The 20,888-nt window shown below is 39.3% G+C and overlaps 1 protein-coding gene across 3 annotated transcripts in view; it reads left to right on the top strand.

The window, feature by feature from the left end:
- Nucleotides 1-20,888, top strand: part of DNM3 (dynamin 3) — a 169,309-nt gene that overhangs the window by 11,577 nt on the left and 136,844 nt on the right. For all 3 annotated transcript variants that reach the window (XM_058030315.1, XM_058030314.1, XM_058030312.1), the window contains exons 2-8: nt 4,614-4,687; nt 13,386-13,535; nt 14,879-15,082; nt 16,043-16,141; nt 16,983-17,143; nt 18,802-18,944; nt 20,697-20,832. In XM_058030315.1, coding sequence (XP_057886298.1) covers nt 4,614-4,687; nt 13,386-13,535; nt 14,879-15,082; nt 16,043-16,141; nt 16,983-17,143; nt 18,802-18,944; nt 20,697-20,832 — 967 coding nt within the window. The remainder of the gene's footprint in view (nt 1-4,613; nt 4,688-13,385; nt 13,536-14,878; nt 15,083-16,042; nt 16,142-16,982; nt 17,144-18,801; nt 18,945-20,696; nt 20,833-20,888) is intronic.

The raw sequence follows: 20,888 nt of genomic DNA, 5'->3' as shown, positions 1-20,888 counted from the left end.
TGATTTTTTAAACAATTCATCACTATCAATTAGAATTGTTCATAACTCTTTAATTAATGCAGTTACTGTGTAATCATTGACTTTTATCTTGGTTGTTTGATTTCCTGGATTCCCCCTATGTTTTGTATGAATTAATTATGTTGGTATTGATGTAAATTAGTTTATCCTGTGTGATACTGACCATGTAACTGATCTAAGCACTGAACATTTCTCAGCCCTATACTGGCAAAGAAAAGCAAATGTAAGTTATTCTTTTGAAACTACAATAAGTTTTAAATAATGATGCATCATCACTTTTCACACAAACTGGAGATTCTTCCGTTTCATTTCATATTTTCTTTTTGTTTTTTTAAACATAATAAATACCGTTAGTGTGCTGAAGATCTAAATGGAGACTCTCCATGGAAATCCCCTGAAAGAAGTTATGTTTATTTGTTTATGTGTTTTCCTGTGGAAGCTGCAGTCCTGCATTATGCTGAGACCACCTCTCTGAGGAGCCCCTGTCTAGTTTGCTTTTCAGCATTTCCCTACAGTTTCTGCCCTTCCTGAAATTTCCATCTCTTCCATGAGCCTCTTCAATGAATGAGTATTTAAATTACTTTTCACCTTAAAGCCCAAACTGGCTTGTTGTTATAAACTGCTGAAGTGTTGCTGTCACTAACTTGTTTCACCATGCTGTGGCATAAGTTTGAGACCTGGCTTTTAGCAAGCCAAATTCAAGCTCCTGTATGTTCCTTTATGCATTAAACAAACAATAGACACCAAATTTAGTAGATACACTTGTCCAATCTCTGATACTGGAAATGAGCAGTGCTAGAGAAGACAACACAGCTTATGTTATGCAGTAATATATAATATTAAATTAAATAAAGAATAAATAAAATTAAATTAATAAATATGAAGACATGAGTAATTTTATAGGATAAAATTTTTTTAGCCCTGCTCTTGAAAATATTTAGCAATATTCTAACAGCTGAGTGCATTCTAAGATTGACAAGTTCCTGGCAGATCTGGCTGTTTGCCTCCTCTCTGCATTGGATAAGTTCAGCCCTGGCCAGGCCTTGCTGATGGGCTGTGCTGTCACTGCTGGGCTGGTAGAGCTGCTGTCAGCTCAGTGCTCTGTGTGACAATGCTGAGAGTGAGGATGGAAAGGTAGCTGGAATCTTCATGCAGGATGAATGTCTCTTAAAGGAGCAGGGCTTTCATTCCCAGTGTGTTTCTTCTTTCCTGCACTCCTCATTGCTGAGTGGCCCTGCAGCTGTGCACAGAGCTGCTCCCAGGCTCACTGCTCCTCCACAGAAAACAGCCTTTTCTCCCCTTGGTGGTGCCTTTGAGCACCAATTCTCAGGCATGAATATTTTCCTAGATGGATTTCTCTGCAGCTGCCTCAACTCTGATATGAATTTTTTATCCCAGCTTTCAATAACAGATGTGTACATGCTATCCAAAAGGTGTGATAGCAGCTGTCTCAAATCTTAGAAGAATGTTGGGGTGTGCCATCAGGGCCTGGAGAGACATTGTCCTTTTGGTCAGAAGGAACCTTTGAGACTTGGCTCTGTTCATTCCTGCTGCATTTCCTGCTGCTGTTACTTGTATAAGTTGTGGGACCATTTCTGATCCAGACCTGTTTCCTTCAGCACCACTTACAAACCCTTTAGAGAGCTGCCTCCTGTCCTGTGGATGTCAAAGTAGGCATTTCTGCAGGACTTGTGCAGCATTTAACCTGATTCCCTGCTGCGTGGTACTAGGTTGTTTTTCCTAAAATATGCAAGCTGCGTTTCAGATTTGACTCACATTTCTATGTGTGTTTAAAAAATTGCTTTTTTTTTCCCTGTAAGTAGAATTTATGTATTTATTTGTAACATCTGATTTGAGCTGTACAGAGAATGTACAGAACCTGCAGGGAGCTGTACAGAACCTGTACACAGGTGCTGAAATTTCAAATGTTAAAAAAAAATTCCCTATCCCTGTGGGCAGATTGACGTCAGTGTCTCTTTCACAGAGGTAAAACACCCATTCAGTGGTTAAATGGTGGGGGAGAATTTTCTCCTGAGCTCTCCCTGTGAAGCCCATTACCCTCATTCTTTGACTTCTTCCCTTTTAAAATGTGCATTTGTAGCAGAAGTTTTATGTCCTGTTGTGTTGGTTATGTGATCAACGCAGCTCTCCCTCTCACCAAGCAGGAACTTCTCTCTGCTGATGTTTGCTTGAACAGAAAACAGTTCAGCTCATTGGACAGGGGTAAAGAATGCCATCACTTTTGGGCATATTAAGAGCATGTTCTGAAGGAGAATTGTTGTCTTAACCTTTCTTTGTGATTTTGCTGTTGGGGAAAGGTGAGCATTGTGTACACAGGGAGCTGCATTAATGCAGTGTTCTTTACTGCTGAATGTGCTTACTCTGAAGCACAAAATCAATAAATCTTTTCAGCCTTTGACTCCCCAAAGGATTTTCTTCTCTCTTGTGGTGCTGTAGAGGACACTGGTTTAGGTGACCACTTTGTCCTGAGTGGCAATTCATTTTAGCTTCCTGATGGGGAAAAAAAAGAATATATATATATATATATATGAAAGATATTAAATGCTTGAACACCAGTGTATGAAACTGTAATCTTAATTTGGTACCTCCTGGCTGCATTCATTTCAGTGCACACAGAAGTATGACCATGTTCCCATTACTATTTTCTGTTTCCCCATGAGAAAACAGCAGTAAGTGTTCATTGAGGGGCAGCTTTCTCTCCATTAGCAGATACTGAAATTATGACAGAGACTTATCTGAAGGCTTTTGACATCTCTTTAAACTAATTCCTCTCTGCTGTTGCTGTCTCAAGTGTCATAAAGCATCACAGCAGATTGAAATCAGTACACCTGATGTTTTTGCAGTATTTTTGCTTTAGAGATTACTTGAATTCCTAATTAATTGTTCTTCTGCCTGCAGGTCTGAGTTTGGGTAGGGAAGTTAATGAGTGAGTTTGTGTTTGAACAGCCTCCCTTTTATGCTGTGCTTTGGTTTGCAGAGTAATCCCGCAGTAAGCACTCATTAACAGGTACTGGGAAGGGGAAACACAATTTAGCTACAAATTAACAGTTTCATTCAAAATGTTGGGGAGTTCTAAAGTGGTGTGGGGCACAGGACAGCTGGCCTTATTCCTCAGAGCCTCAGAACTGCTTGCTATGTTATTTTTATGTTTTTTTTATGTCTAGATGTTAGGAAGGAAACCTTCAGTACTCCTATCACAAATAGAGTTGCTGTGTTTCCTCTCTGCTGAAGCTTTGTCACTTTGTTGGTGCTTGTGGAAAGAGGTTCAGTTCTGTGTTCCTGAGCCTGTCCTTGCCTGGGACTGCTCACACCTGGCATCCTCTGCTTTGCACAAGTAATATCCTGGATGTTTGTGTGGTTTGTTTCTCATAGATGTACCCTCAAGGCCTTTTACAACCACACAGGTTTGAGTGCAGCCTTTAAAGGAGCTGTGAAAGTCAGGCTTCCATTAAGCAGTGCAAGGTGAGTGTGAAGATCCTCAGTGGCTGTTCCAGGCAGGAGGGGATTGCCCAGGAGGCTGGGGCAGACCTGTGTGAGCAGCTGTGTCTAACGGGCTGCCAGGGCTGTGCTTTGTTCCTTTGGCTCTTGTCCCTCTGCCCTTCCCTCCCACAGACCCTGCACAGTCCTCACCTCTGCACAGGCACCCAGGTGTGTAACAGCAGTCACCCACAGCAGCTCTGCCCTTGGACTGAAAATCCCTGCCCTAAACCTTCACTGCACTGCTTTTCTCCTGAGCCACAGAGGTGAGCTAGCAGTGCTGCTAGGGCAGGCAGGAAAGTGATACAGCATCCCTTGTGAGGCAGGATAAATGAGGGGATTTTGATGAGCTTACACTGATTGTGAAACTCTGTTTACCCCTGGATTTTGTTCCTCTGAAGATGCTGTTTGAAGGGAACACTTTTCAAAGCCTCTCTCTGAACCTCATCTCATAGTTATAAAATGTTTAATAGATCTGGCAGCTGGAGAAGACACTGAGAAAAATGAGTTATTTTGCTTTGGGGTTCTTTCTTTCCACTTGCATAAGGAGTCTCCCTGTCTTTAGAGGCATGGAAAGGTCCATGGGGATGCATAATGATATGGCAGAGCTGCTGGGTTTGTTTTCTTGCTTCCTTTCTGGTCCAAGAACACTCTCCCCTCTCTTCCACAGGACTTTTGGTGTTCTGCTTTCACTGAGAAACTTCTGGGCAGGTGTGTTGGTGGAAAAGTTATTTGGAGATTTGAACTGGCAGAAGTTGAGTGTGTGAAGGAGTAGTGCAGAGTGCTGCCAGTTTGGTTTGTCCAGAGCTCTGGTGTGTGTGTGTGTGTGTATTCCTGTATCCAGATCCTCTTCAGATTAAATGTGCAGTGATGCCAAAATCATTTGGGTAAATTCAGCTTTAATACACATTTGTCTCCTATGTAATGACTGACTATTATCTTCAACCAAAATTAACAGCCTCACTTTATAGCAGTATTTGCTATAAATCTATCCACACCACCTTTCCATTTCCATGCAGAGGAGGTTCCAAATGAGTCCAACATCTTATGTAACTGCACATTACTTCTGGCTAGTAACTATTTTTTAATGTTTCTAGGGATTTTCTTCCACGAGGTTCTGGAATTGTGACAAGACGGCCATTGGTCCTGCAGCTCATCACTGCCAAAACAGGTAATCTCTTCCTCTTTTTGGGTCAATGCCTGGACAAAGGGCTGGTGTACTTCAGCAGGAGAAAAACTTCTCTAAGAAGACACGGGCAATGTGAAGGGAGATGCCACCAGACTGTCTGGAACAAAGGGCTGCTACTCCAAAATTGTAAGTTCAGGACCAACTCATCCCATTTCCCACTGTGGGAAAGTGATAATGCCTAAATCCTGGAGCACGTGGTGAATTGAACCACATCATTACATGCAATATGCTTTGGAAATTAGCTTTGATTTATTCATTTCTTGGTGAGCTTTGCAGTTGTATTAGTTAACACACCAAAATTGCTGCACTTCTACCTTTAGCTCTTGCTCCGGGGCCCACAGATTTGATTCCACTCAGGCTGTTTTCAGAACTTGTCTTTTTTGGTTGGGCTCACTGCACTAAGTAGAGCAGAAGGTGGATTGGGGTAAAACAAGGGTTCTGTGTATTTGTCTGGTCAAAATTAGCAATATTTTTGGTTGTACCACTAAGCTATGGGACATACTGAGATCTTTCATGAGAATTCACCACTCTGTACTCTTCCACAGGGCACTTGATCTGCTGGGGTGTAGCTCAGCTCCCTGGCATAGCTAAAAGCAGTTATGGTTCACCATCATTCCAGTTTTTGGTGTTGTTACTTCTAAACCAATGTAAGCAACAAAATTTACTAGTTTGCTATTTACTTCTGCTCAAACAGTAAAAAAAGAAACAAAATAACATCCAAACCAGCACTGAAACCAACAAGTGGTCTTTGAATTATGTACCATGATGAAACTGGGGAAAAAACCAAAATTATAGCTGCCTGTAAAAGTTTAGTCTGTCCCTGTGTGTGAGATGTAATGAAGTTTTTGTGTGTATTTCTGTCCTGAAGCTCTTCACAGTGTTCAACAGGGAGGTAGACTACAGTCTGCTTGGGCTTCAGGGTGTTTTCTGAATTATTTCTTTTAAAATGCCATCATCATTTTGGTGCCTCTATAAAATTTTCCATGGTGTTTACACTGTGGAAGAGAAAGGAAAAACAGTGGAATTCAGGATTTCTGCATGCTCAGCTTAGAAACTTTTAAATTGTCAAGTGTGTCATACACTTATAGTGCTTTATATATAGTATTTATTAACATTTGTATATATATCTATATTTATGTATATATAACATTTATAAATATATGTTAATATGTTGGGGGAATGAACTCTTGCCATTTCTGCAGCTCTGGCTTTTGGCCTCTGACAGATGATGCAGAAATGCCTGAATGAGGCTTAGCTGTGGAGAGTCTTCCTCTGACTTTTCCAGCACCATGCAAGAGCAGAAGAAACAAAAGCTTTGAGCTTTTTGAATCCTTTCAAAAAGACTGAACTGAAGGGACCTGTCTTATATCTGACCTCAGGTGGTTAAATATTTATTCATTGACACCCATCCTAAACTTACCCTGACTGCTCTGTGTTGACCTTTTTATAAAATTCAGGAGAGCTGAGTTTCAGCCTAATTTTATGTTTCCTGGATGTCAAGGTTTATTTCTCCCTTTGGGAAATGCTGTGAAGTTCTTGTTAGGGATTAAATGCCAAGGCCTTTAAAATGCAAGCTTTAATTATTTTGTTACTTTCTTTAAACTTTGTTCCACTGTTGTTGTTTTTGATGGTGAAATTCCAAGTAACTTTATCTTTTAAGTCACCTTTATCTTTGTGAACTAATTTTAAGAAAAGAAAATAAAGAAAACTGCTTAGAGAAGCACAGTGTTCTTTTACAGGAAGCAGATGCTGGGCTGATTTCTGTGGAGCCCATAATTATCCAAAATGTTACACAATAATTAGAGGGCTGGATCAGCTTTTTGTTACTGTAGTAAACAAAACTAATTTTTAATCCTAGGATTTTTCTTGAGGTTTAAAAGTAACTGTTTTTAATTTTGGAGTATTCCTTGGGAGAGAGGGGGCACTTCCTATGCAGGCATGCACAGATGACTACAAGATACTTCAGCAACATTTTGCAAGTGGTTGATATTAATTTTGGAATGTGAATTTGATTGACAAAGGAGGTTAAAGCTTCATTTGAGCCACTGCACTAAGAGATGAAATCAAAGTCAGAGAAAGCTTTGCCCATCCATCATTGGGTCAGGCATGGCATGGAAGGGGGCAGCAGGAATTGGCTGGGAGGGGTTCCCAGGGATCCTCCAGCATCTGAGAGATCTGGGTAAAGAGCTGGTACCCCTGCAGGGGTAACATTGAACAATTCCATAGTCAGAAATGCAGCTCATGAGAGATGTGGAATATATATATATATTTTTTTTTTTTTTTAATTTTGTTGACCCATTTTAAAAGTTCTGTGTAGTTTGTACAAAGCTATTTCTCAGTGACCTTGGCCTCCTTTAGTCACTGCCATGTTTTGGTGGTACCAGTACAATTCCTAAATGGCTTTATGGCATTTGCACTCCACATTCCTGCAAATTTGTAAGTAACAAGTCAGTCTTTAATAGTTTTGAGTGTTTTTCTCTGAGTTTGATAATGTGAGAAATTGTCTTTAAGATGCAAGTGTTGGTGCACACATGACCTGGGATGAGAATTTCAAGTGTGCTTCTGAGCTGCTGGGTTTTCCTTCCTTTGAGTTGATGTTCCTTCATTTTTACATTAAAATTTATTTCTTCAACATTCTAAGTTTTTGTTTCACCTTTGAGTATAGTTCTTAGCTTGGTGGTTTTTTTACCTAACACAGCAGTAAGATTAAATAGTTTTTGTTGGAGTTAAAGATATTTTAAGTAATGCTGCTGAGTAAGCTTTAGAAGGTAATGACTTGAAATTTCTGAGATCTTGAGAGATGAGTTGGTGTTTTTGTTGGTTTTTTGTTTGTTGTGGGTTTTGTTTGTGGTTTATTTTTTTCTTTCTGCTGCCACACATTCTGTGTAACCTTAGGCAATCTGTTCTTCTTGCTGTGCTTTCTTCTGCCTCTGCAGGTGAGATAATGACTAGATTCTGAGGAATTAGGTAGTACATTGTTTTTGAACAGCAGTGCCAACAAAAAATATGTGAAACCTTTGTAGTAGGTCTTCTCTTTGTTAAAAACCCATTGCCTGCTGTATAAATCCTGGTATTTATTTACATCTGAAATATCCTGGCTCTAGGAGAGTTATTTTCCTTATTTTGATAACTGGTTTTGGAGCAATTTCAGATTTTCTTCTTGCTTCAGCAGATTAACAGATTTTGAAATTCTTTGCTGAGGTGGACATTTGTTAGAGAAATGAGTCATATTTACAATACCCACATTTGAGTTCTGTTAATTGGAATACCAAGTGGAAATTAAATCATACATTTCAAAAGACATTCTGATTTTTTCTGAAGTCTTGCAGATGCTCTTTTCTGTTGAGGTTGTAGAGCTTTAATCCAAATTTCGTGTATTGCAAGACTACTCCTCACACATAACCATCTTCTGTTGCCATCTGGTGGCAAAACCAGTCCTTGAACAGAAAAAGAAATATAAAAAGAATTTAGACTGGTTATTTCAGCTAACACAAATGATCTTAGAGACTTCATCAGATGGCAGGCATTTGGAGGTCTTCTCCCAAAGACTGGGAAATGCCACAGTACCAATAACAGGAAAGGAACAGACACTTTACAGGGAGGACAGGCAGACAGTGGCTGCATTCCTGGATCCCACTCTCATTCAGATGATGAACAGGGATGCTGGAGATGAGATCAGTAAAATTACTGAGCTGTGTACCCCAAAAGCTAAAAAGTGCCACCAGCAGGAGGAAAAGATGGTAATGATGGGTGACCCCTTTTTGAGCTAAGGAAAGGCTCACCCCCCAAACAATAGTGACATCCTGGAAGAGAGACAGTGCTGCTGCTCTGAAACCTGAATTTAGGCTTGTGGAAGGTCAGAGAGACTGCAGATGTTCCTTTGCACCTGCAAATCTGCCAGTTGTTGGTGTCTGTAGGGGAGATCTGAGCTCATCCAGTGACTGCTGAGGTCAGCCACTTTTCTATCAGGAGCATCAAAATGGGATTTGAGCTTCAGCTCATGTTGGGACAAATTATTGGCACCCACAAATACTTGGTTTTGCATGTGGGTTTGCCTGGAACTTTGTTTCCTTGATCCCAGATTGATGCTCAGTTACATTAAGAAAGATGGAATCCCCTCATTAATATTGAAAAATGGATCTATGTATGCTTATCTTTATAAAGATGATAAAGCAAAGTGACAGAAGAATCAAAGATCACCCTTAAGAGAAAGAAATCTGTGAGTAGCTATTAATGAACAATCTGAAAGGTATTTGAGATGAACAGCAGCCAACACAAACTCATCAAGGGAAAGAACCTTGTCATATCAGTGCAATAAATGTTTTTTATTACAAGCTAGCAGGCTTGTAAATTGAGGTGAGGTGGTATCTTACCTTGGCTACAGTAAAGGTTTTTAAATTATCTTCCTTTTTTTGAAAATATCTTGGAAAACATGGTTTAGCAAGGACTCCTGTGAGATGGATGCACAGCTGTTCAGAGTGGGACACCCCTTCAGTATTTTGTATTACTGGTGGGATGACAGAATGGAGTGTGTTTATTAAGTTGGTGTTTGGCAAATACAAGCAAGAATATGAAAGTACGGTACTGGTGGGGAGAACTGGAATTCAAATTGCTTGCAAAAGAAGAAAAATATCCCCTAAGTAAGAAGCAATTCATCTGGGATATGATTTTTTTCTGTACTGAAAGGCTGGTATTTGAGAAAAAGGTTGGGTTTCAGAAAAGGACCTGGTGCTCACAGTGAATCTTTGACAGAGCAAAAGTCACTGATGTCAGGCTGTTGTGAAATACAGAAGTAAACTTTGTACAAGATACCCCACAGAAATGCAGTCCTACAACATTCTGCTTTTCCTCAGTCCTGGGAAGGAGAGAGCTCTGGTGAGAGCTCTGCCTCTGTAAAATTAGGAAAAAATGCCTGGAGGAGGGCTGGGTGCGGGCTTGGATCTATAGAAAACATCATCATAGAAACCAAAAATGGTTGAAAGAACAGAGGGAAATTCCTTCTACAAACAAAACCTTCCAAGGTTGTGGAAGATTATTGCATCCAAAAGAATGCTTTTCCTCCTCTGGTACAGGTGTCTGCCCTTCTAATGAACTATTTCACTGCTCCTCAGAGTGTGACCTGCTATCTTTGGTAGTTACTTTATCAGATCTGCCCTGTTTTCCATGTTTAATATCTTCTGCTATGATATTCTTGTCGTTCTCTGCATTGCCAGGATTTTTTGTTTTAGCTTCAGGAAATGCCAGGGTACTTCTGTTTCTTAAAACCTTTCTGCTTGAAGGTTAGCTGTGGAATAACTCAGTTTTGAGTATTTCATCTTCAGCTTGTTACAAAAGCTCCAGAAATGGCAAAGCAGAAGAGGGATTGTAGGTTGGATAGGACAAGGGCTTTTGATACTTCCTCTCTTTTCAAGGAAGCACCATTGAATAAGATTTGCCATGGTCTAGATTTACTGAACTGCATTTACTTTGTTCAGGAAAAGCTGTCCATCATCAAAGAAAAGGTGAAGTACTTTGGCTGCTGATGTTTATTTGCAGGTTTTTAAAACACCCTCTTGAAATCACTCTTTTGGAAAGAGTTCTGAGGCTTTGGGAGATGCTTTATTGAAGGTAAAAAGTGTTGTGCTTGAGTGATACCTCCCCAAGGGGCAGTAATAGCAGATACTCCTCCTGTGCTGCCTACGTTTAAAATGTTTGCTACAGGCCTACAATTTAATGAACCACTTTTTGGAACACTTTCAATCCCTTTTGAGTACTCTGCACTGGATACTGCCACCAACTTGGAGCAGCTCTGCTTGAAATCAGTTTGGGAGCAGTTCTGAATCCAGGGCTGTGATCCTGGTGAATTCCTGACCTCAAGTAACAGATTATTCTGTGCAGAGAAAAATCTCTGGGCTTTGTAAGCTCTTGGGCTCAGCCTGATGTGGATCAAGGATGTTTTCCAAAACATCCCGGATGTACTCCTAAGGGGCTGATCCTTGTCATTGGCTCTCTTTAGCTTACAGACAAATTTATGAACTATCTCAAGTGTTTATAGAATTTAAATAGTTTGAGAATAGCAATGGATGCTTAGTGCTCATGACAATATATTATTGTGCTAGATTAAATCATAAAAGCTAACAGAGATATAACTGAGAAGAAAAAGGATTTTAAAAGATGAAATCACATTTTAAAGATGTGATACCATACCACTAGTTTGGATGATTTGTCTAATTTAATCATAACTGAAGAGATAATTAATTACTTGTGGATGCACTGAAGGAACTATGCTCTGGTAGCCTTTTAATTTTATGTTATCCAAGGTACTTTTAATGAGTCTGGGGAAAAAAAAAAGGACTTATTTTACATTCAAGGACTGTTTTAATTTTGTATCTAATTGTTCTTTCTCTTAATGTAACTTCAGTTTTATACCAAAAATCTCTGTCTGAAACTAGATGTCAGTCAGGATCACTTTTTCTTGCCTAGCTTTATGTCCATTCCCACAAAACCATAAATAAAACATTTCCCCAGTGTTCTCCTGAGCATGAAAGCTGGAAAGTGAAGATTGCATTAAAGCATGTGCTTCTGCAGCCTGGCTGAAGGCATCACTGCCAAGGGCAGGCTGAGGGCTGAAAGGAGCAGAACAAAGCTCTGCTTGTCCCTTGGAATTCTTATTCCAGGTTAGGAACCACCCTGGAGTTCATTCCTTCAGCCCTGCTGGCACCACAGATGGCACCAGGAGCAAGGAGATTTGATGAACATGAACCCAGCTAAAAAGGAGCAAACATTTTTATGTGGATTGCTTTGAAGCCTTGTCAGATAGTGAATTTATTAATGAATGTAGAGTGGGAAAAAGAGAAAAACCTTCCTTGGCTACTGAGTCAGCTGATCACAGCTGGGCACCAAGTATTAATTACTGGATTTAGAAATAATCTCCTGAGAAAATCATGATGATCCACTGGGGGAAAAAAATAACTAAGAAGAATATGTATGTTTTATGCCAGGAGCTGTGCATGAAGAGGTGGGATAAAATATGAACCACTTGCCAGCTCTTTTTTTTCATTAGGTATCTATTTGCCAGCCTTGAGATGACAAATTTTACAAATGTAAATTCTCAACTGAGATATTTTCTTTTGTGCATCATGTTATTTTTATTTTTGAAATATTTGAATATTCCCTGCTTTGTTTCTTTAATAAATGGTGGATAATGAAACAAAACTACCATTCATTATCATTTTGCTGCTGGAGCTGAAAAAAGGATATAAAATAAGGTGCTTATTTTTAGGTACTCTCTTGTTTTTAAAAGAAATAATGTATTTTTGTCTGAACAAGGGTGAGTTTCCCTGTTGCTCACACACTGAATCTGGAGGGATTATGATATTGTAGGACAGACAGGTGGGTATTTGATGTTTTCCCCTGCACTCTGTCCTTTTTTTCTGTCAGCTTTCTTTAACTATTTATTGTAGTTTTGACTATTGTTATTTTTTTAACAGCTCTGTCATTAATAATAACAAAGTGACTTCTGGGGAGCCAGCTTCAGTACTGACACATAAGGTCCTCTTTTAATGCATCTTCACACATTTGGTGTTCTCAGCTGCTGTTCTTTGGGTACCAAGCAAGCTCTTTGCACTGGGTATCTGGGCTTGTTACCAAGGAACATTTTCTGGGGAAGAAACTTCTGAAGGGAGCTTTGGGATCAGGCCTCCATTGCGGGGTGAAATGAACTGGAATGTGCACAAATCTTTTCAGCCTTTCCCCAGTCCTACAGCTCTGACCTGCTGGGGGCAGGACTTGAGCTGGTGTCTGGAATTGCTGTTTTTGTCATCATTTCTGATGGCAGCCTCGCTGTGTAGATAAACCTTTGTGTTCTGCTTTAAAGGAAGAAACTCCAGTTTTAAAATCCTGCGATGTGCTTTTGGTTATGCAGGCAACCAAAAAGGTTGCAATGATTAGTAGCAGTATTTGGATTCAAAAGTCAAAACAGGGACTAAGTGTCAAGTTTGGGTTTAACAAATTTTCTGATTCCTCTTCAATGCTCTTCTAAGGTAAAACAACAGCTTGTTTGAAATTAAAGGCTTGGGAATTATTTGTGTTGTCCCACTTCAGCAAAATCACAGCTATTTCTATGGACATTTTTGCCAACTTGTAAACATGATTCATATTTAGACTACAGGACACTTTTAGGAAATTAGAAGCTGTGTTAAAAACATTACAGTGTTTTTAAGTGATCTTATTTTCATTTTGAACTTGTAAAAATTTACAGAATTCCTTTACTAAATTTGTATGTAAAATGGAATCAAAGTTTTTGAAGCAAATGCTAAAAATCTTTCCTGTTACAGAATTTGAATTACTTTTCCATTTAGGATGTATTAAAGGCAAATGAGATCAGATGAAAACTCAATCTCATTCTTAATTTGTTCCCTATTCTATTACTGTAAATGGCAGCTAATTGAAAGATTCAATTGTTCCAGAAGACGATGTGCTGAAGATAGGAGCAATAAATCATATCCAGTCAACTTGACTTTTAACTGAGCCTTTTTTGTTGAGGGCTGGTTTTCATCTGTGCAGTCATAATAATGCTTTTCTGATAGCCATGATGACCAACTTTTGTGCCCACGCATCTGAAGAACACTGGGGGCTTGAAAGTGGGTGTGCAAGTCAATGAGCCTGTGAAATACAGAGTTGTTGTTGGTATTCTTGACAGAGTATGCTGAGTTTCTACACTGCAAAGGGAAGAAATTTACTGATTTTGATGAAGTTCGTCAGGAAATTGAAGTTGAAACAGATAGAGTAACAGGAATGAACAAAGGCATTTCTTCAGTTCCTATTAATTTAAGAATATATTCTCCACATGGTATGTAAAATCATTCTATTTTACATTGATGTCATATAAACATGTTATGTAGCTCATCACCTTTTGTATCTGCTCTTATTGCCTGATCTGGGCTGGAAAAGGTTTGAGGCTGAGTTAGTAAAGGCCAGTAATGGGACTTGTAATAAAACTTCTTTTTGGCACTCTCCAGAGGAATTCCCTGATCTAGAAAGTCTCTGTGTATCCCTGCCTTACTGAAAAGTTATTGCTTGCTGTCACTAAAATTATATTCAGACAGTAACAGTGTTTGAAGTTGCTTTCTGGTGAAGACCCCCTGTATATATCAAAGTGGGTTCCTCTGGCTGCCATCTGCCCAGCTTAATGAAGACAATCTAGAGAAAATGTTTTCCATTGAAATTGTCTTTGATATAGGACAAAAGTAGTGTGTTTGACTGAAGCATGATTTTTCTAGCTGCAGAGAAGCTTAACTAAATCCCCTGCCTCAAAGCTTGTTTGTTGAACATGCTGACTCCAGGAGAAAGTGAAAATTTCCTACCTGTTGCTCTTGCTTTGCTTTATTAGGATCAATCTTTTAGTTCAGCCATGGTTGTCTGCATTAACCAGACTCCAACTACACTTCTGGTATTTCCTTCCTAGGAATTGCATTTTTGTCATTTAGCTAAAGGATGCCTGCTTACCCCAAGCCAGCATGCCCTTTGTTGGCACTGTGGCCCTTACTAGGGAAATCATACCAAAGCAAACCAGGTTTTCTTAATAGATTAATATTTTAATCTTTCTGACTTTTCTGAAGATGTTACAGGTTAAAAAACAAACAACAAAAAAACCTCCCAAACCAGCAATATATCCCCAAGCCCCTTAATAACAGTTTTGCTATGTAAGTTAGGCTAACTATTGATTGTTTTTTGGGAATTTCTTAATTAGAGACATGATTGAAAACATGGTCAGAGACACTATTTTAATAAATAATCCAAACAATTGTTTTGGTTTATTTGGAGGATGCAATGAGAGTGATCTGTTGCCTGTGCTCCTGTTGTTGGACTAAGCTCAGAAAACCATGTTAATTTGTCTTAGAGCCCTCAAGGATATTTGATATAAGTATCAATTTATACCAGTTGCAGTATTTTAAATATTAACAATAAATAGTACTAATAAATCCAAATATGTAAGACCAATGGGGGAACAAGTCTTTGCAGATTGTCAGACATTTTGTTTGAACTGTTGACAACTGTTGACCTATTAATCTGCCTGTGCAGGTGGTTCTGTGGGGTTTTATGTGACCAAAACTTGTGTGCAGCCATGGCTGTGTTGTCCCCTTTGCCATGTGTGGTGTTCTAACCAGTTTATGATCCATCTTGTCCATGTAGTCTTAAGCCTGACCCTTATTGATTTGCCGGGAATCACTAAAGTGCCAGTGGGGGATCAGCCTCCAGACATTGAGCAGCAGATCAGAGACATGATAATGCAGTTCATCTCCAGAGAGAACTGCCTGATCCTGGCTGTGACTCCAGCTAACACTGACCTGGCCAACTCAGATGCCCTGAAGCTGGCAAAGGAGGTGGACCCTCAGGGTAAGCAGGATTGAGTGTCATCACTTTTTGTTCTCAAGTGTAACAACAGAATTGAAAACAACAGACCAATTCTTGTAGGAAATTCTATAATTTATTATACGTAATATAGATGTCTGTTTACATTCTCACACAATCTTCAGCATCACAATGTAACTGTTTGTTAGCTCAGTATTGTTTGGGTAATGTTGCTGTAAATGAGTTTTAAAATGTTGTCACTATCACTTACAAGCTAGTGGAGCAGTGCCTATCTGTGACTGTATTCACAGGGGTCTGAGGATGAGGGAAGAGACAGAGATCTGACTCCATGTTTCAGAAGGCTTGATTTATTATTTTATGATATATGTTACATTAAAACTATACTAAAAGAATAGAAGAAAAGGTTTCATCTCAGAAGGCTAGCTAAGAATAGAATAGAATCAGAATGAATGATAACAAAGGTAGCTGTCCCAGACTCTCTGTCTGAGCCAGCTGACTGTGATTGGCCATTAATTACAGACATCCAACATGGGCCAATCACAGATGCACCTGTTGCATTCCACAGCAGCAGATAATCAATGTTTACATTTTGTTCCTGAGGCCTCCCAGCTTCTCAGGAGGAAAAATCCTAAGGAAAGGATTTTCATGAAAAGATGTCTGCGACACTTATCTATGAATTTGTGTAGTAATGGGCAAAGTAGGGGATGGTGCTGATGGGATTTCTGGATACTGACAGCATAAATTTTGTACAGGCATATTGTAGGGATGCTGAGCCTTGTTAAGGAGTTTTGAGGAATACATTTCAGCACTGGCAATTATGTTCCCTGTTTTTCCAGACATATCATCACTTGAGTTGGAGCTGGTTTTGTGTGATAGCTTTGAGAAGGGCACAGATATGTTGTAACATAATTGTAAGGTGTAATTGTTCTTATGACTCTAAATAATTTTTCAATAACTTTTTCCTCCTGCTTCCACTCTGGTCAGGCCTTAGAACCATTGGTGTGATCACAAAATTGGATCTGATGGATGAAGGAACAGATGCAAGAGAAGTTCTAGAAAACAAACTCCTCCCTCTTCGTAGAGGTGAGAATGTTCACTTGCCTTTACTCTTTGCAGTCCAGAAAGTGCTTTGGATAAGGATGGTGTTTGGGAGTCCTGGAGACAAATCAAAGGTTATGCTGCGCTTGATGTGTTCCTTGCTTTTGCAGTTATCTATTCAGCAAACATAAAGGTGGCTGTGCTAAAAATGTCATTTCTGGACCTGGAAAATCCTCTGGAATATGCAGTGTAATACCAGCACATCTCATTAGTCAATATTTTTCTTCTCTGCCAGGTTCCTTGTAACAAAAAAAAATGCTTTTTTTCTTTGTATATGACAGAAGCAAGCACCAGAGCTTGGTAATCTCACTGGAAACCAGTTTTGATCCTTGCCAGAAATTTTCCATGTTCTGGCAGCTACTGCCACATTTGCTCATTCTGTTAATAATATCAAGAATTTTGATTATGGTTATAATTTATTGATAATTTACTGTGTCCTCCCATGGAACAAGTTGGTCCAGCAAATGAGAAGATTTTTTTTTTTGTATTTTGTTAATGTCATATCATTTATCTGCATAGACCTCTGTGTGTATTTCAATTTTATTTTGGATTTTTGTTTGCTTATTTTTGAATTCTTGGTTTTCACCAGAGGTTCAGATATTTCTCTATTTGAATTGGTGGTTTAAAAGGAAGTCTATTTGCTATATGTAAACAGAATGAACAATTTAGGCAGTGTTAAGGTTACTATTTTACTTGTAGACATGGTATGAAATACCTGAATTGCAAAGTTTTGTTTGAGCTGAGACAGCCTGGTTCTATTTAAGATGAATTCACTGGTTCAGGCAATAGCTGCATTGATTTACCCATTGGTTTTGTCTTGTTTTAGGTTATATTGGTGTTGTAAACAGAAGCCAGAAGGACATTGATGGGAAGAAGGACATAAAAGCAGCTCTTCTAGCAGAAAGGAAATTCTTTCTTTCCCACCCATCCTACAGGCACATGGCAGATCGGATGGGAACACCCTATCTCCAGAAAGTTCTAAACCAGGTAAGACCTGAAACCTTTGTTTCAGCTTTGTAATGATAGGGCCAATATAAAAACTGTATTAAAGTGAAATTGGTCTCTCAACCTCACTCATCCTTTCCTGCTTTCAGTGTTTTTAATTTGCACAAGGTAAAAACAAAGCTGTATATTGCATGTAGATACAAAAGCTTGCTGTGAGTTGTAGTTTCTGACTTTTGCTGGCAGTTCTGCACTTCCCTGTTCTTTAGAATACTGAATACGAACATCAAAACCAAGATTTGCTTCCCTCCCTGGAGGTATACCATCCTATTCTTCAATTGTTACATTTAACTTGTCAGTTGCCCAGTATTTTTGGTATTCCTGCAAGTCAAACTTGATACTGTTTTTTGCAGCTCACTGTCAAATTGCAGCTTTTCCTCTGGAACAGGCAAAGCCCAGGTCAGCCTGGCTTTGTCCGTTTTGGACAGCAGCTGGAAACAGCTGGAATGTTCCTGGTTAAAGTAGAAAACTAAATGGCTGCTCTGATTAATTTTTTGCTGCAGTGACTTTGCAGCTGTAACTGCAAAACCAGGCTATGAAATGCTCTGAGCTTGCTCAAAAAGACTACAAATGCCATTTATTTGTGCTTCAGAGCCAAAATCTTCATCTTGATGCAAGATATTCCTTGTACCATGAATTTCTTTCTGTGTTTAGAATTTTTGCCTTGTTTTACATCTTGAAAGTTTAATCCATATGTCTCAGTTTTGAGACTGAAACACAAGCTGCACATACCTTTCAAGTGTGTTGTGTGTCCTGACTCTTTCTATGCTATTAACTTTTTTGAGAGCTGTTTTCAAAATTTACCTACTTCAGTAGGAACTGTTGATCTTCTGTTGCTTTTACTGTGTGTAGAATGTTATATATGGGAGATCTACATAAGTTCTGGCCTCAAGATATTGGGGAACTTTTGTGTTTCAGGTAATATTTCAGTTTCTTTGTATCCACAAGGTGGTGCTCCAGGGAAACTCCAGCTTTTGATTTTGTGCTTGTCAGTCTGCTCAGCAAGTTCAAACTTGAGTTTATATCTTTTGGTGTATGACAGTTTAAATGTATAGCTTGTCTGACTGGGTTGGGTGAGGGTTTGGGGCATAGAGGAGGAAGTCTGGTTTGCTTTTAGTTAAGGAATGTGTACAATACCTGAGAAAATTATGGCACAGGTAAGTCATAGGCAGTACTGTCCTAACATATTAAAACATATATATGTGTGTGTAAAAACATGCTGTGAGTGCTCAGACTATCTTTCTTTCCCACTTTTCCTTGTGGCTGTAGCAGTTGTTGTGCTGAATAAATATGTAGGGAATTGTGAAACACCCTTAAGAAAAGCAGCAAAATGGGAGTGTGGCATCAGCACAGAGAGATGAGAGGTAATTTTAAATTATCCATGTAATATGTGTAACTTCTTCAGGTGTAAGTAAACAGGTGTGTAGTAACAGGGCTTAGTGAGTTAGAGGATGGAGGAATTTTGTGTGCACCAGGAATATGGAATTGTTCTTTAAAAGTCTCCATTGCATCAGAGATCAAAAGGAACAGCACTGGTAAACTGGCACAGGTCATGGCTGACATGGTTGGCAGTCAGAAGGAAATGATTGTGCTCCTACTTTCATCTTTTTGACAGTATAAAAAGATTTTTATTTGCTTTTTAGCAACTTACCAATCATATCCGGGATACCCTGCCAGCCTTCAGAAGCAAACTCCAGAGCCAGCTGCTTTCTATAGAACATGAAGTAGAGGTGTACAAAAACTTCAGACCAGAAGATCCCACCAGAAAAACAAAAGCCCTGTTGCAGTGAGTGTCTTTTGTCTGCTTTTCCACTTCAAATGGGTTTGTTTTGCCTTTTTGCCCCTTCTGTCTGATTGGTTTAAATTTAAACATTATGCTAATGTTAAAGGTTCTTTACACAAGCTCCAAAGATTTCTGTGTTTGATGCTCCAGAACACTTTATTTCTTCTACAATTTCAACAGAATTTTCCCTAAATTAATTTTAGTAATCCTAGAAAAGGGAGAAAACAGAACAAGGAAAAAGCATGAAGGTGGGCAACAGAGATGATCAAAGGTAAAAAACTGCTTCTGATTGTGTAGACATATTCTTCTGTCTGCCAAAAAGATGACCTCAGGCAGGGGAGAGAGATTGTATTGGAAGTTTGTAAGATGAGGAGGCTGGAAGAAGAATAAAGAATGCTTCTTTTTCTAGTGTAAAAACTTGGCTGTCCAAAAGAACCTAGAGATGGCAAGATCAAAATTAATCAAAGATGGTCGTCCTTCATATTTTGTGCGCCGAAGACCCAGAGATCTTTGCTGCAGGAGTTGTCAGTAAAAGTTTGTTGTGCTTTCAGAAAACAGCAAGGCAAATTCTTGGGGATTATCATCACCAGTTCTGAACTGATTTTTCACTGCTTAAGTCACTGTCTGGTTTGGGTCTCATCCACAAAATAAGTCTGTCTGATGAGACTTTGATATCAGCCATGGAACAGAGATCTTTGTTCATCTGACTTGGAATCAAGTGCAGGTGGAATCCCAGCCCTGTCTTGATTGTGGATTTAGCACCAGGGAGAAAGGACAATGCTGATGTTGTGAACTGAGCACCAGTTAGCAGCTGCTGCTTTGCTGCATCTGCTTCCTTCCTTCCTTGGCCTGTTTCCAGGGTGCTGCATACTTAGTACTGCCTATCTTTTCACCTGGAAGAGCTGCCATTTTGGCTCTCCTTTTTTTTTTTTTTTTCTCTTCAGTTGTAGCCCTCTGTGTTTGTATGCAAATAAAATTTACCTATTAGAGAGGAAGCATGTGAAGGAAGAAGTGTAAAATGTTCTTAGCTCTTCTCTCTTATATGCCTGTTGTCACATTCCTGCTTTGACTGATTTCTGTGCTTTTCAGCATTTTAATCTGAAAATCTCTGGGATAGATGGTAAGAACAGTGGATTGTGCTATGTGCATGTTTGGGGCTGGATTCATTCTCCAACTAAAACTTTGGAATTCAGAGGGAAAAGTAATCAGCTGAACTAGAGAGGCTTTCTTGAGCCAGATGAAGACTCTGATTTACTCCTTATTTTTGTAACAACTGTGTCCAAAAGAGTAGACAGTTCCTTGAGACTTTACTCCAGAGGCAAAAACAGAGGGACATCACCTTTGACTTTTCCATGACTGGGAGAACTCTCCTGTGGGTTTCTCTGAATGCTGCTGCTGCAGAAGTCAAAGCAGAGCCAAGTAAGCTGGAGCTTGTGGTCCTTACACATCACCATGTTAGCACTGGTTCTTGGGCTTGCCTTTTGGCATGGGGAAAAGAAGTTCCTTCCCAATCTCTTCTGAATTTTGCAGCAGTGGATTCACATCATGCTATTAGACAAGGGATGCAGGGGGATGTGGGTAGGTAGGGATTCTGTGGATTGGCAACTTGGCTCAATCACTTGTACAGATACTTTTGGCAATTGCTAAATAGGTTTGAATAGGCAGTACTGAAATAAGAGTTGGTAGTTAATATGCTTAAATTGTTCCAGGTTTTGTTTGTTCTTTTTTCCTTTCCTCCCCTCCTTTGCCATTTAGGATGGTACAGCAGTTTTCAGTGGACTTTGAAAAAAGAATTGAAGGATCAGGAGATCAAGTTGATACACTGGAGCTTTCAGGAGGTGCCAAAATCAATCGTATTTTCCATGAACGTTTTCCCTTTGAACTTGTGAAGGTATTTATCCATTTTGCTGATGTGCTTGATTTTATTTGTGTTTCCTTATGTTCCTA

The sequence above is a fragment of the Melospiza georgiana genome, chromosome 9, assembly GCF_028018845.1.
Source record: "Melospiza georgiana isolate bMelGeo1 chromosome 9, bMelGeo1.pri, whole genome shotgun sequence".
Classification (NCBI taxonomy): Eukaryota; Metazoa; Chordata; class Aves; order Passeriformes; family Passerellidae; genus Melospiza; species Melospiza georgiana.
Note: the sequence above shows the minus strand (reverse complement) of the source record. Positions and strands in the feature narration are given on the sequence as shown.